Source organism: Heptranchias perlo, chromosome 10, assembly GCF_035084215.1.
Source record: "Heptranchias perlo isolate sHepPer1 chromosome 10, sHepPer1.hap1, whole genome shotgun sequence".
In the NCBI taxonomy this organism is placed as follows: Eukaryota; Metazoa; Chordata; class Chondrichthyes; order Hexanchiformes; family Hexanchidae; genus Heptranchias; species Heptranchias perlo.
The window spans coordinates 48,376,133-48,392,208 of NC_090334.1; the positions used below are offsets into that span (position 1 = coordinate 48,376,133).

At 38.9% G+C, this 16,076-nt stretch overlaps 1 protein-coding gene across 3 annotated transcripts in view; it reads left to right on the top strand.

The window, feature by feature from the left end:
* Window positions 1-14,528, top strand: part of sos2 (son of sevenless homolog 2 (Drosophila)) — a 98,541-nt gene extending 84,013 nt beyond the window's left edge. For 2 of the 3 annotated variants that reach the window (XM_067991651.1, XM_067991654.1), the window contains exons 16-24: window positions 1,627-1,789; window positions 3,033-3,150; window positions 3,457-3,629; window positions 3,748-3,864; window positions 5,148-5,406; window positions 6,023-6,076; window positions 7,376-7,417; window positions 9,365-9,468; window positions 12,701-14,528. In XM_067991651.1, coding sequence (XP_067847752.1) covers window positions 1,627-1,789; window positions 3,033-3,150; window positions 3,457-3,629; window positions 3,748-3,864; window positions 5,148-5,406; window positions 6,023-6,076; window positions 7,376-7,417; window positions 9,365-9,468; window positions 12,701-13,183 — 1,513 coding nt within the window. In that variant the 3' untranslated portion in view covers window positions 13,184-14,528. The remainder of the gene's footprint in view (window positions 1-1,626; window positions 1,790-3,032; window positions 3,151-3,456; window positions 3,630-3,747; window positions 3,865-5,147; window positions 5,407-6,022; window positions 6,077-7,375; window positions 7,418-9,364; window positions 9,469-12,700) is intronic. The other variant, XM_067991653.1, reaches the window with a different exon arrangement.
* The last annotated feature ends 1,548 nt before the right edge of the window (window positions 14,529-16,076 follow it).

The following is a 16,076-nucleotide window of genomic DNA, read 5'->3' on the forward strand; positions in this document are numbered from 1 at the left end:
AAAGTTCTTCGTCTTGGCTTTGCTATGCCTTGCAAGTTTCTTTTCATACTCTCTTTTTGTGACTCTTACTATCTGTTCTGTGACCCTTTGTTGATCTTTGTATCTTTCCCATTCGCCAGGATCTGTGCCATTTTTTGCCATTGTGTATGCCCTTTCCTTATGTCTTATACTGTCCCTTACCTCTTTAGTTGAACATGGCTGTTTTTTTTGGCAAGTAAAGTTCTTGCCCCTCTGGTATAAACCGATTCTGTATCTCGTTAAATGTTTCTTTAAACATTTCCCACTGATCATCAGTCGTTTTACCCATTAACAGATTTGCCCAGTTTACTGTGGACAGTCTCTGTCTCATCCCATTGAAGTCGGCCTTACCCAAGTCTAGAATCTTAGCAGCTGACTCACTTTTTTTCCCTTTCAAACACTATATTGAACTCGATCATGTTATGATCGCTATTGGATAGATGTTTGCGTACAGTTAAGCCGTTAACTAAATCTAGTATGGCTTGCCCCCTTGTTGCCTCTAGGACATACTGCTGTAGAAAATTATCCTGGACACACTCAAGAAATTCACTACCTTTCTGACAGTTGGTAGTCTGCTTTTCCCAATCTATGTGAAGGTTAAAGTCCCCCATTAAGACCACTATGCATTTCTTACAGCTTGTCTAATCTCTGCATTTACACAATCTAGCACTTCAGAGCTGCTGCCAGGGGTCCTATACACAATTCCCACTATAGTCTTAGATCCTTTCCTATTTCTCAATTTAGGTCTCTGTTTTTAGGTCTCTGTTGGCTGCTTACCTCGCATTATATCCTCCTTTATCATTGAAGTGATTTCATCTCTAATCATTAAGGCTACTCCTCCCCCTCTTCCTTTTTCCCTATCTCTCCTGTAGACCTTATAACACGGTATAGCAGATATATATCTAAAGCATGAATTGCTCGCCTGTGGTCTTGCACATGGAGAGTGAAGATCAGGCGTGAAGCAGGGTTAGAGGCCAGAGACCTCCACTGGGGAGAAGCTGCAATTACAGTTTCCATTACACCTATGGATATAGGAATTTTATAATGCCTTGGCAGGGAGTGAACACACAGATGTAAGATTTTTAACGTATTTATACATGTGCATTTTCACAAAACAACTTTGTCATAGCATCGACAATTTATGGTCAAAATGGGGAAAGGTTTTGGAATGCAGCCAGAACTATCCTTGAGCAGTAAGGAAGCAATAAGGAAGGATGCAGTACAAGTTCTAATTCTGGGTAATGAAATGGGACAAGTAAGCTACTTGAAGGTAAATAGTGACCATAACCTAATTAGGTTGAAATTGAAAACAGAGAAAGAGTCCAAAATAGAAGTGCTAGATTAGCAAATGTTGAATTGGAACAGCTCTCCCTGCTGAGTAGGGGTACTTTGTGCAAAACCTTTCAACCAAATGGCTTAATCAGGCACCTCTATTCACTTTCTTTACAGAATTTGACTATCTACTCTGCAAAAATGTCTTGGGTTTTGGTAGCTAATTGCACCTACAGTAGAAACTAAAGAGAAATGAGATTGAAATGTTTTTCGGAGTGACACTTTTCAGATTCTCTGCTTGTGATGTTGAATTTTTTTTCCTGTTACCCCCTCCAGGTGTATTGTGGAGGCAGAAAATTTTGAAGAAAGAGTGGCAGTTTTAAGTCGAGTTATAGAGATCCTACAGGTTTTCCAAGAGCTCAACAATTTTAATGGTGTGCTGGAGATTGTCAGTACAGTAAACTCTGTGCCAGTTTATAGGCTGGATCATACTTTTGAGGTGAGTATTTTACATGGATTGTTTTGAAGCTCCTACTGATCAATTAATATATGCAGTTATTTGTATTTAGTTCAAGTAGAAAGTACTATTCACAACTGGATGCAATTGTCGAAATCGATTTATTCATTGCTGTGAATTGAGTATTCTACTCCAGTGTACGTAAGGGACAGGCAGTGAAATTCACAGTATTTGCGATAGATCTGTTCAAAACTAGTCTGATAAACTATGAATCTTTCACTGTGTGTACTGCAACTGACAATTTATAGGTTTAAACCTATAAATTAACAGTTTCATTATAATAATAGATCAATAAACAGCTACTAGAAAAAAGTTGCACAATCAGAAAATGATATATGTTGGTCTTGTTCTTTCTAGGTTAGCTAATAGTCAGAGTAAAACTAACTTGTCAATGATTTGAAAGATAGTGTTGTTCCTATTGAAATGTTTTAATTGTCTTCTACTACAAATCATTTTTTTTCTTCCTCCCTTTTTTCCCATTCCTTTCCCAATACTCTTAAGTATTGATCCAAAGCCAACAAATATTATTTTGAGGGAGGAAAAAAAGAATGTTTTCAGAACATGTCAGTTTAAGCTGGGATTGTGTCATTTTGTCATGCGCATTCCCCTTCATGCATGATATAAAATGCCCCGTGTAGTCTGTCACTTCTGTTGCACTGTTGGTGTTAGTTGTTTGTGTCTGATGTTTAAAAATAAAAACCTCTTTGGCCAGTACTGCATCTATTTGTAGTTTGTGGTCATGAGTTCCTGTTTTCTCTTCCTGGGTTAAACAAATAACAAATTTGTTTAATTCATGCAAATTTCTGTGTCTACAATTTATGTAAACTTACAGAACGGTCATGTGTTTGGCAGGATGGAATGAAATTTGTGGAGCTTGTGCAGACTGAGATGTAAGTGTACAATTTTGAGATGGTCCTCCCATTCTGTTGAGGGTGAAGACCATGGGCCTCCCTGTTAGGAATGATGTAAATCTCACCTATCCTCTTTCCCTGTTTGGCAAATGTCACTCCTGTATGAAAAATTGGGGTGCAACATCAGAAGTACTATCATTAAAGTTTTTTTGCATTCTTTTATTACATTTTTAATCCTCAAGTATGTTGAATTTTGATCATAATCATGTCATGTAATTTAATGGGATTTGACTTCTAGGAATGTTTTTTGGTTTACTAGCACTCAATTTGTTTAAACTTCTTTATAGTACCTTTTTATTGTATATTTTACACAGGCATTGCCTGAGAGAAAGAAAAAGGTTTTAGAAGAAGCAGTGGACCTAAGTCAAGACCACTTCAAGAAGTACCTAGCTAAACTTAAGTCAATAAACCCACCTTGTGTGCCTTTCTTTGGTAGGCAATTTAATTACTTATCAATTTGGTACCTTGATGTGATTCAACAGTGAAATGTGCATCCTACCAATTTCTCTTGTGTGTTCATAAATTGGTGGTACATTATTTTCAAAAGCCATTTATTCTGCAATTATATATGTAAACTTGTGTAGTAAAGCAAGTTTTTTAACCAAAGTCTTTCACTAATTTTTTCCAGATCTTCAGTAATTAGTAAAATTGAATGCAGTAATGTTTTTTAAAATTATTGGCTAAGTATGTTGTAGTTAACTTTTAAGTCCAATTCTTAAAAATGATTTCCATTCAAAGGTATTTATTTGACAAATATTCTGAAGACCGAAGTAGGGAACCCAGATTTCCTAAAAAGATGCGGGAAAGAATTAATAAATTTTAGCAAACGAAGGAAAGTGGCTGAAATCACAGGAGAAATCCAACAGTATCAAAACCAGCCCTACTGCCTACAAGTGGAAACAGATATAAAGGTAGCTACTGTGGAACTAACTTTTGTAAAGTTCACATTTTATAGCCATTCTGAGAATCAGTTTCTTTACAGTAGTTCAATAAAAGTTAAATTGAAGATCTGTTTGTGTTGATGCATAGAAATTCTTTGAAAATCTGAATCCAATGGGAAATATGAATGAAAAAGAGTTTACAGACTATTTGTTCAACAAATCCTTGGAAATTGAACCACGTAACTGCAAACAACCACCACGTTTTGTAAGTTATCCTAAAGTTCAGTTTAATTTTGCTATTCACCTTACTTGAGAAGAAACAAGTCAGTCAGTCAGTTTAAAATCAGTTGAAGGTGTCTGGACAAAGCATTTTGCTACAGTATGTCACTTAGTTTAACATTTAAAATGATTACTTAATTAACTTTTTTAAAAGATCAACAGTAAGATCAATAAGATATTGATTGTCAATTAATGAATCAAGATGCAATTGGATTGTTTAATATTTACAGTAAATTAGCATTTCTTCAGTGTTTAAAATCCTGCAGTTAGTAGAATATAGTAAGTCCCATGTACTCCATGCATGTATAATGTTAATGTGTTACCTCAGTAAATTTAAAATATTTCATAAGTATTCTATAAGCAATTGACTCCTTCACAAAAATAGATGGGTGTAGAACCGTAAGAATTTTGTCCCTCTAGTGAATGCTAAATTTTGCCTCTAAAATAAAAACAGTTTACTTGAAAAGTGATTCTTCTCATCAACCAAAATAGATGTGCTAGAAATTCAGTGTTGCTGACTGACCAGCCAAAAGTAAACTTCCCTTGCATTTTGTACATTTGTTTCTCTTTTCAGTAAATAATCATATTTCCACCCCCCACCCCCTGCCCCATAAGTAGTTTCCTCTTACCTAGCTCACAGTTCCTTTCAAAGAGAATGTTACTGTATCTTTTGTCCACACCAGTAACTAACCTGGAGGAGCAAATCACCAGCCCATTGTGGAACCCGCCCAACTGAGTACTTTCTACAATGGACAGGCGATTCACTTCGCCAGATTACTGCCCATGCATTGAAGCCAGAAATTTATCCCAGTATGTCTGATGTTGTGGCAGCACTGGTCCTGGAGGTGGATGAAGCCCAAAAGAACTTGAGGACTGGCTAAGCTTGTTCTTATTTTTAGTCAAAGATATCATGAACTGAGTCATTTGGGTTAAAAAGAATGAGCTTTGAGAGTTTAAATTGATGAAAATGGCACAAAAAACTTTATTGTGGAGGTGCCCAACCAATGAGCAATCTCTTCAGAACCTGGCACCACTTGTATTATCGATATGAACTGAGAAGATACAAAATTAAATAAGCAGCATTTAGATATTAAGGATGCAGAATGAAATAACCCAAAATTGTTGTTGGGACTACATTATCACTCTTTTATGCCATATAAAAATATTAACAACGTTAGAGGGTTAAACATTGGTTGCGTTTTATTGTTCAGTAAGAATTGCAGTTAATTTTGAGTAGTGATAATAAATCTTCTTTGCCTTTTTCTTTAGTCAAGAAAAACTTCATATTCCTTAAAATCTCCAGGAATAAGACCTAATCCCACGAGACATACCTCTACCTCTGGAACCTTAAGAAATCCCATGCCATTAGAACGGGAGCCACGCAAGATCAGCTTCAGTAGAATTCCAGAAACTGAGAATGAATCAACAATGTCTGTTCCAAACTCCCCAAACACGCCATCAACCCCACCTGTATCTGCTTCTTCTGATCTCAGTGTCTTTGGTGATGTGGAATTGATCAGCTCTGGCAGTGAGTGTAATTTTGAATTGTATAATGTCACTGAAATTAACAGTGGGTTAATTAACATATCTATACTATTCCCCATAAAGCACAAAGTTTCAAGTGGAGTTTTGTCATTCGAGTCTTTTTTTGCTAGGATTTTTGGGAAGCCTCAGGTGTATTATTCAGAGCTCTTCCAACAGTCCAGCAGGTAATGGCACTGACTGGTTTAGCAACAAACCAGGTCACCAGGTTTAATTTGCAGTACCTGCTGAGGTAGTTAATTTCAGCCGGAATAGTAGTGGACATCCTTGGGGCCAGGAGGGAAACAATTGGTGGTGGTTTCCAACTCCTGGAAAGTAGTGTGTATATGTGTGTATGTATATATGTATATTTGCCAACACATGTGATCATTTCATAAACTGCTTGAATGAGGTAGTGGTGCCTGTCTAACTGTACCTCTGATAAAGTTGGTATTTTGAGGAGAGGTTGAAAATGAATTTAAAAATTGCACTTTACCTTACTGAAAATGACTGTTTAGTAAATATTTGGACAGATGCATGGCAGGGACAGTAGACACACAGACCTTGACTAGTTTGCTGGCTGCTGTGCTTGTCACTTCCACTTATTCCTATATTTTCTGCAGGTAGTTCAAGTTCAATCTGCTCCACAATCTTTGCTGCTGTTCACATTGCTGGTGGTATGTCAGCCCATGCTGGGTTTTTAAATGTCTCCACTTTTGCTGTTGGCTTTCTTATTTTCTTGACTCTTGTTTTCATAATCTATTTGCTTGAATGTTACTAATTTGCTGCTTTTGTCTGGTTGTGGTTACTTAGCAGATAATTCTAACCCTCTGTGTGATGAATTTTCTCTACAATCTGAAGAATATGAATCCTTTTCTTATCACTTTGAATCTACAAAGAAAACTGCTAGTATTTTTGATTATTCTCATTGTTTGCTACCATAGTTGCAATTAAATACCAGTAAAGTGATATCTTGTGTTGCAATTTTCACAAAGCCATTCAGATTCCTTCATTTTAGTTGCATTTGTTCAGTGATACGAGTCTAATGTTCTGTTCATATTGTTGCATTAGCTAACATGCTGAATCCTATTGCAAAACATGCATTAACATAAAGTATAGTATTGTAACAATGTTTTACTAAGAATTACACATCCAATTAAAAGCCTTGTGGAGAGTACGTCACGTATTAAATGTGTAGGGTAGCACAAATATGTGTCACGATTTTCTGTTTGGCTGAAAATAACAACTATCTATTAAATGAACCATACTGATTTGCTCAAATATAGATCTGGAAAGGTACTAATCTTGAATTTAGATCCTGCACAAAACCAAGCAACATGGCAGCAGCAGCTAGCACACATGAACCAATTATGTCATTCAATTTAGTTTTTCAAACTAATTTCAATCACAGGCCCAACTCGATATGAAGCTCTTATAAATAACATTTATATGAGGATTACTAAAAAAGAAAGTGAAAAATTCTCTCAGAACAGTTGCCATCACAGTTTTCAGTATTATTGAACCGGTAAGCTGTTACTTCTTTCAAGGTCCACTGGTTATTTTTAAAATTTTGAACCCCAATTCCCCCTGTCCACCTTTATCCTGCTGTGCTCCACTTTCCAGCCCCCGATGTGCTTCTCTTCCTGGTTCAAAATGAGAGTTGGGGGATGCACTGCTGACTCTAGGCTGTGTGTGAGCAAAGCTGTGGGAGATCAGCTACTATTTAATAAGAATGTTACTGGTTTGATGCAGAAATATTTGGCATTCAACAAGGTAAGCATGACATAATTTGCATGTGCAATTCTATGGGACATGGGGTTATGTTGATTAGAAAGAAAAATTCAAAGTTCAAGACATTCCATTTGTGTTCTGAAACATGCCCAAGTATTGATTTACGCAGTCCTGACATAATTTACATGTTATTGTGACTTAATTATCAGTCATATTTCTAAATCATTTGTCATTTTTCTTTACAGTTAGCAACAGCATTTTTGCACCTGTCTTGCTGCCACCATCAAGTAAGTTGGGCCCATTTACCTTCAATAATGCTTTCATCTTTATCAGTTGCTGATGACATTTAAAATTATGTTGAGTATTAGTTACTCCATCAGTCAATGAATTGGAAGCCAAATATAGTAATAATCCAGTTTCCTTAATTTGCTCATGGATTTCTTTTTCACTAAGATTGAGACCATCTATTCAGCTGTCTATGCTGCTTCCTCTTTCCTGCTGCCCTCGCATCTTTCTCTAGTTTCTCTCCCATGTTCCCTCATTTCCTCTTTTGAGCTCATTTTGTCCATGAGACCCGCCTCCTGCTGTCTTGACCCCATTCTCACTAAACTGCTGACCACCCGATTTCCTTGCCTTCCCTGGCCCCATGCTAGCTGACATTGTAAATGGTTCCTTCACTGTTGTCTCCCTTCCTTTCAAAACTGCCACCATCACCCTTCTCCTAAAACAAAAACACCCTCAGCCTCTCTGTCCTTGCAAACTATCACCCTATCTCCAACCTGCCTCTCTTCTCAAGTCCTTGATCGTGTTGTCCCCTCCCAGATCCATGCCCATCTTTCCCACAACTCCATGTTTGAATCTCCCCAATTAGGTTGTATTCCTGACACAGCACCAAAATAACCCTAACCAAAGTCATATATGATATCCTCTGTGCATTATCACTCCTCAACTTCTCTGCAATCTTTGACACTGTTGACCACACCATCCTCTTCCAATGCCTTTCCTCCAGTGTCCAGCTTAGTGGGATTGCCCTCACTTAGGTTCCACACTGACCCATCCAATTGTAGTCCGAGCAATTCCAGCAATGGATTCTCTTCCCATCCCTGCACCATTACTTTTGGAATCTCCGCAGACCTATCCTGGGCCCTGTCCTCTTATTCAGATGCTACCCATTGGCCACATGATCTGCAGACATGGGGGTCAGCTTCCAAATGTATGCTGACAACATCCCCTCTACCTCCCCACCACCTCGCTTCACCCCTCCACTGCCTCTGCATTGTCAGACTGCTTGTTCGATATCTGGTTGTGAATGAGCTGCAATTTTCTCAAGTTAAACATTGGGAAGACCATAGTTGTTAACTTTGGCATCTGCCACAAACTCTACTCTCGCCACCAATTCCACCCCCCTTCCCAGCCCTTGTCACAGGCTGAACCAGACTCTTAGTGTCATATTTGACTCCAAGCTGAGTTTTCGACCTCCTAACCTCTCCATCACAAAGACCGTAACATCACCCGCCTTTGCCTGTGCCATGGCCTATCTTCCACTGAAACCTTCACCCATGCCTTTATCACCTCCAGTCGTGACTATTCCAATGCTCTCTTGCCGGTCTCCCATCCTCCACCCTCCGTAAACTTCAGCTCATCCAAAACTCTGTTGCCCATATCCTACCCCACACCAGGATCCACCCACTGCTGTCCTTGCTGACCTACATCGATGTCCGATCCTGCAGTGCCTCCAATTTAAAATTCTCATCCTTGTGTTTAAGTCCCTCCATGGCCTTGTTCCTATATCTGTAAGCTTCTCCAGTCCTAGAAACCCTCCTCGCACTCACCATTCTTCTGACACTGGCCTTTTATGCATCCTCCACTCCCTTCACCGTACCATTGGCGGCAGTGCTTTCAGCCGTCTAGACCCCATGCTGTTTAATAAGAATGTTACTGGTTTGATGCAGAAATATTTGGCTAAACACCTTCGCCTCCACCCATTTACCTCCTTTTTAAGACCCTCATTAAATCCACCTCTTTCACCAAGCTTTTGATCACCCCTTCTAATATCTCCTTTGGCTCAGTGTCCATTTGTGTCTGTTAATTTTCTGTAAAGCACCTTGGGGCATTTTTCTAAGTTAAAGGTGCTTTATAAATGCAAGTTACTGTTGGGGTTTTTTGGGTTACTGAAATATAAACACAATATGAATGATTTGTGTTTAATTTCTCCTTTCGCTGTGTGTTTCCAGAATCTCACTCCGTTTCAAGTTTTCATAGGCTAAGTGAAGACTCACCTACTCCTCCACCTCTTCCCCAACGAAGGAAGCCTGATCTAGACGTGGCAAATTCTAAGGTAAAGGAAGTGCCTCGTGGTACAGTGTGAAATAATACTGAAATAACAATTTTTTTTCTTCATTTAAGTTAGGAATAAATCTAGTTTGATTGTTTCTGGGGAAGCCCTGTGCGTAGCATGCACAAAAAATATCATCATGGTGTGACAGATAGATGGTCACATGTCAACTCCTGTTCTACCTTGTCTTAAGTCCTTGAGCTGGCATCATAGTGGCAGTTTATCCCCAACTATAATACTACTCTTGCACTTCTCATTGATTAATTGGGGAAAAATTACCTACTAGTTCAGTGACCAGTATTGCTCTGCTCGGGTCATTTCAGAGAGAGCCATAAAGCAGACAAAACAAATAGAGCACAAATTAAGGGACTTGAGGCACAAAATTGGAATTTACACTGACATTATCAGTGACTCCCTTTCATCAGGTTCTGTCTCTCCATCCTTCATACCTGCTGTTGTCACTCTCTTCTCAAAAGCTCATGCTCAACTCCTTTGTCCCCTCTCCAACTAGTTATCTTTCTTCCCTAAAGTTTTCATAGAGGTTGTCATCTGGTTCCGTGGCCCCTTTCCCATTACTGCCTGTTCAGATCCTTTCAGTCCAGTTTCCACCCTGCCCACACCTCCTGAGACAGCCTCGGTTGGTTATCTGGTTCTTGGTGACTGCAACCATGGTATGCTGTCTCTCCTTGTCCTCTGTAGCCTTTCCATGGTATTTGACACACATGACCACTCCATTGTCCTCCACCATCTCTCCCCTTTGACATTTCTTTGCCTGCCGTTTCCACAACAATATGCTGCCACTCGAAGACTTCACCTCTAGGCATGAAGTCAGCTTCTATATAGGAACAGGAGTAGGCCATTCAGCCCCTCGTGCCTGCTCCGCCATTTGATAAGATCATGGCTGATCTGTGATCTAACTCCATGGGCCATGTCCCTTAATACCCTTTGATTGCTAAAAAGCTATCTATCTCAGATTTAAATTTAGCAATTGAGCTAGTATCAATTGCCGTTTGTGGAAGAGAGTTCCAAACTTCTACCACCCTTTGTGTGTAGAAAAGTTTTCTAATCTCACTCCTGAAAGGTCTGGCTCTAATTTTTAGACTGTGCCCCCTACTCCTAAAATCCCCAACCAGCGGAAATAGTTTCTCTCTATCCACCCTATCTGTTCCCCTTAATACCTTATAAACTTCGATCAGATCACCCCTTAACCTTCGAAGCTCTAGAGAATACAACCCCAATTTGCGTAATCTCTCCTCGTAACTTAACCCTTGAAGTCATGGTATCATTCTAGTAAACCTACACTGCACTCCCTTCAAGGCCAATATGTCCTTCCGAAGGTGTGGTGCCCAGAACTGCTTACCGTACTCCAGGTGCGGTCTAACCAGGGTTTTGTATAGCTGCAGCATAACTTCTGCCCCCTTGTACTCTAGTCCTCTAGATATAAAGGCCAGCATTCCATTCGCGTTATTGATTATTTTCTGCACCTGTTCATGACACTTAAATGATCTATGTACCTGAACCCCTAAATCCTTTTGGATATCCACTGTTTTTAACTTTTTACCATTTTTAGAAAGTACACTGTTCTATCCTTTTTCTGGAAGTCCATATAAATAACATCCATTGACGTTCTCCTGTCCACTACTTTAGTCACCTCTTCAAAAAATTCAGTCAGGTTTGTCAGGCATGACCTACCTTTCACAAATCCATGCTGGCTCTCTCTGATTAACTGAAAATTCTCGAGGTGTTCAGTTACCCTATCCTTAATTATAGTCTCCAGCATTTTCCCCACAACAAATGTTAGGCTAGCTGGTCTATAATTCCCTTCTCTCCTTTCTTAAAAAGCGGAGTGACGTGCAGTTTTCCAATCTAGAGGGACAGTTCCTGAATCTAGAGAACTTTGAAATCTGGAGAAATTTGAAAGATTATAGTTAGCACTTTTGTATGCTTACAAAACAATGCATATGTTTACGACACTCGGCTCTTCCTCTCCATCACCACCCTCCACTACATAATCAAAGTCCATTTGTTTGTCTGACATTAAGTGGTGGATCATTAAAACCTTTTCCAACTTACCTAAGCCATCCAACTTGCTAAAAGCTCCTCATCAAAGCCTGTGATTCCATCCCTCTCCCCATCAGCTCAGTCAGGCTGGGTCTGTCGGTGTGCAACCTCTGTGTCCGGTTTATATCTGAGCTGAATTTTAATCCCCACATCCACCATCCACCTCCACCTCCACCTTTACCTGACCCCAGCTGTCACTGAAACATGCATCGTGTCTTCATCCTTCCAGGCTTAAATTTTCCAATACTCTCTTCACTGGCCTCCTGAATTACATCCGATTTAAAATACAACTCGTCCAAAATCTGTCTCTTGCATCCTTTCCTGCTCCCCTATTACACCCATCATCACTAACCTCCAATGCCGTCCCTGCCCCAGCACCTTGAATTCAAAAACCTTATCCTCATTTACAAACCTTTCCATGGACTTGTCCCTCCTTAACTCTGCAGTCTCCTCTAGCCCCATGTGCCAATGCACTTTCAACCCCCTGCCTACTTTGCATCTCATCCTTTCCTCCTACGCATTTTCTGAGCCCCTCCACTTTGTTATCCTGCCACTTTTCATCAAAAGCCTCCTCAAAACCTGCCTCTTTGACCGTGCCTTTGATCATCACCCTATAGCTTTTCTCTCACATTGACATCAGTTTTCGCCTTTCTAAATCGCTTTGGGATGTTATGCAACGTTAAAGGTGCAAATAAATGCAAGTTATTGTCATTGTGTAAAGAACCAAGCCAGTTTGTCAGACTTGCTAAGTTTTTGGTGTTGTAATGGGCACAAAACTGAATATAAGTAAGGGATTGAACCTATCACCTTCCCAGTTTGTATGGATCAGTTCCACATTGGACAGTGTACTTACTAAGAGAAGTCCAATAGTTTCTCTGTAGATTTTTCCTGTCGATTTTCACTTTGATCCTAACACAGGTTGTTGTGTAATAAGTTCAGCTTTATGATTTGTGTAGGATCGAAACCTGCACATAATTAATTGTGGTATTTGCTTGAGCTGGATGTCCTGCTTGAATATGGAATAAAAAAAGAGACTTGTTCACCATTGCAGCTCTTACAGATCCTGATGCTGTTTTGTCCTTTTTAGTTGAATTCTCAATATTTCACTTTTGACATTTCTCACTTAATTAGTTGGAAGAAATTTCTGACTTGAATTTCATCTCTTTATTGACAGACCGCTTCAAATATTCCAGATAGCCCTCCTGCTATTCCACCACGGCTGCCTAGAATTCCTGTATTATGTGGTCCCTCTGATGGGCCACTACATAGTCCGCCTCCACCTCCTCCAAGGGATCCACTGCCTGATACACCACCGCCCATACCAACTAGGCCTCCGGAGATCTTCATGAATGATTCCTTTCCTCTTCAGCCAGCACCAATGGGCCGCCATCATCGGGATCAGGATTGGTACAGAGAATCCAGCACTAACCTCAGTTCCCCCAGTACTCCTCCTCCAACACCTTCTCCCAGGGTTTTGCGGCGTTGTTCTAACCACAACAACCCTACTTATCCTTCTGCTCCACCTATACCTCCCAGACAGAACTCTAGTCCGCAGCTGCCAAAACTTCCACCAAAGACTTACAAACGAGAGTTATCACATCCTCCTTTGCACAGAGGTGGACTGCCATTGCTGGAAAATGCAGAAATTCCTCACTGACACTAAATGTTCTTGCCAGCACTGTGGGAAATCAGGCATCTGTATTAAGGCACTGGGGCAAGAAAATGTATTGCTGTTTTTAACCTTTTTTGTCGTCTTGTTGTTAGTAGCTGTGCACTCAAGAAGATTGTGCAATTAAGAAACTGATATTGGAGTAACACTGAGTTTTCATGTTTCTTTCATTCAGACCACAGCACAGTTCACTGTTGTGATTTCCTCTCAGGTGATCAGTAGCATTTTCTTTCCTCAGACTTGCAATGCCAACATAATTACCTTGAAGTGTAACACAAGTTTGCATTTGCACTGTACAAATGAATTAAATTATTTGAACCAATCATTGCACTGAGCCAACGAGATAAATCCTTGAGACTTATTTGAGCTCTAGTGGCCTTGTTAAGCGGTGGAATTTTACAGACATCAGGAAGGTTATTATAATGCCGATCATGTGTGACTATTCAGTTGTTAGTATGAACTTTACAGATGTTTTACCGATACAGTAACTATTTGATGCAGATCACCTATAGACTGAGAAAGTTTATGAAATGTGGCGCTTTTTTCAAATTGTTGTTTCTGGATCTCGAGTTCTATTGGTTGGCTGCTGCAAATATTAGAGAAAAATTTATAACACTAATTTGGAATTTTTGAATGGGAAAAGCTGTCTAACCTGCACTAGTATGTAGGCTACTGTGGTCGGTTTATGAAAAACAAGCAGTAATAACTAAAGATAATAAGAATTTCTTTCACTAATTGTTGTAAGCATGCATCTTTTTTCAGATGTGCCTTTTGATTTCATTTGCGAACAAGAGTATCTTCAATTATCAAGTCACCTAAGCGCTCAAAAGTGAGAACAAAAGTAATATACATGAATGTACAGTTTTGTTTTTACTGTGTATATATACAGATAATATGTTCTGTATAGACTGAACTGAATTACATAAACAGTCTGCTACCTGTATGTAAAGTCAGAATCTTAACTGCTGTGGATCAAGAACAAACAAAAAATCTTTCTGATGCAAATCTCAGTGCTAAACTGGCTCTGCTGTAGCATTTTGTTAAATCTTCTATAGACTTCTTTCAGTATTGTATTTCAACCAGCATACACTTCAAAGCTTTACTAAAAATTTAAATATAGTAGCTATGACTTAAAATTGCCTACTTGCCATTATAACTGGTGGTGTATGAAAAGGTGAAGGAATTTGTTGTTTACCAGTAGTGTTGTAGCTGCTTTTCTGAAGTGGCAGTAATGATGGTCTTTTCATTTAATGTTATGTGGCCTTTCAACTGTACTTTGTATCTGTGTCCTTAATAAGATCAATAAATTACCCAGTCTTAATTTTTACTTAAACATTCAAAATTGCTGTTGTCATTTTAACAAGTCATTTGAATGTATATGTATTTCTTAATGTCTTAAAATATTTGTATGTAAAATTGCATTTAGGTATATATCTGGGCGATGCAGTGGCTCTCACCTCTGGTTATGAATTTCAATGAGGACAAAGCTATGATCTACTGAAGTTGTATGTCGCTGCTGATATTCACCTTGCTGCTTTGTGAATTGAGTCGATTTGCAAAAGATGCAGCTGGAAACATTGGAAAGATCTCTGAATAAGGCTGCAGCCAACCAGAATTTTTGTTATATGCATTTGGTCTCGGGCATTAAAGTTTGCACACCATTTGGATATGAACGATCATGCATTCATGCATCACTAGACTCTAGATAGTACCTGAAAATGTGTTTAAAATTACACATTGTAAAAGGTGACTTCTGATAGAAAATGGATATAGATTTTTCTTTTAGAATAAGAACTAAAGATTGGGACTACTTGGTAAAGAAGGAAAACACGCACCTAGAGTACAGGATTAAAAGATAATGTTACTGCAAAATTGCTACAAAAATTTATTTTTTGCAATCCATACATTTTCAATGTTTTAAACAAAATAAACTGACTACATAATCTGCTATTGATTTAGGCTTTCATCTTTACATAACAAAGTAGTCAGAAACATTCTAATTAAAGAACAATATGTATGGATGTAAAACCATTTATAATCTGCTGTATACTGCTGTGATGTACTTGTTTGTTTTAGTAATACCTCTTCAAGTCAGCTAACCCTATTGTAACCCTGATCTATCATCATATTGTTGTAAGAATCCTCTCCCACTCATGTAATGTACAACAACACAACAAAGCCCAGCAGCCATTAAGTCATTAAACGAGGTGTGAACTTAGACAAAGTATTTATTTTAAACTGATTAATACATATTTTTATCACATATATTCTTAGGTGACCAACCTGCTTGAGTTTCAGTCTTAAAATTACACACAATTCAGGGAAGCACCACTTGATTCACATCTCAGACACATCACCAAAAGCAGCGTTCTTTTTGCTAATGAAACTACATTTTACAGAGTGGTTAACTGTCTGAAGGACAAATTCCTGCAAGCAAATACGAGCAGATTTATACAGTGGGCAGATAAATGATGTGTTGACTTCAATGCTGAAAAGTTAATCAACTGAGAAAGATTGACTGTAATGATGCATAGCTATTAAAATGGTTGTGAATTCTTTTCAGGTACAAATATTCAGCTCCTTGGAATTTTATCCAACCTAAGCTGAGCCAAACCAGTCATGGGAAAAGTTAGCAGAAGATTAGCCTGTATCCAACTAGTGATAGAATATTGTATTTGGCAGGATACCTTTTTGGCAGAAAAGCCTTTTTCTTGCTCTTGGATTCAATACTCTCAAGTCATATATATTGGTAAATTTGAGGATAACCTGCTCCATGCCAGAATGCATCTTGAAAAGATGTTCCTCCATAAGAACATAAGAAACAGGAGCAGCTGTAAGCCATCCGGCCCCTCGAGCCTGCTCCACCATTCAATAAGATCAT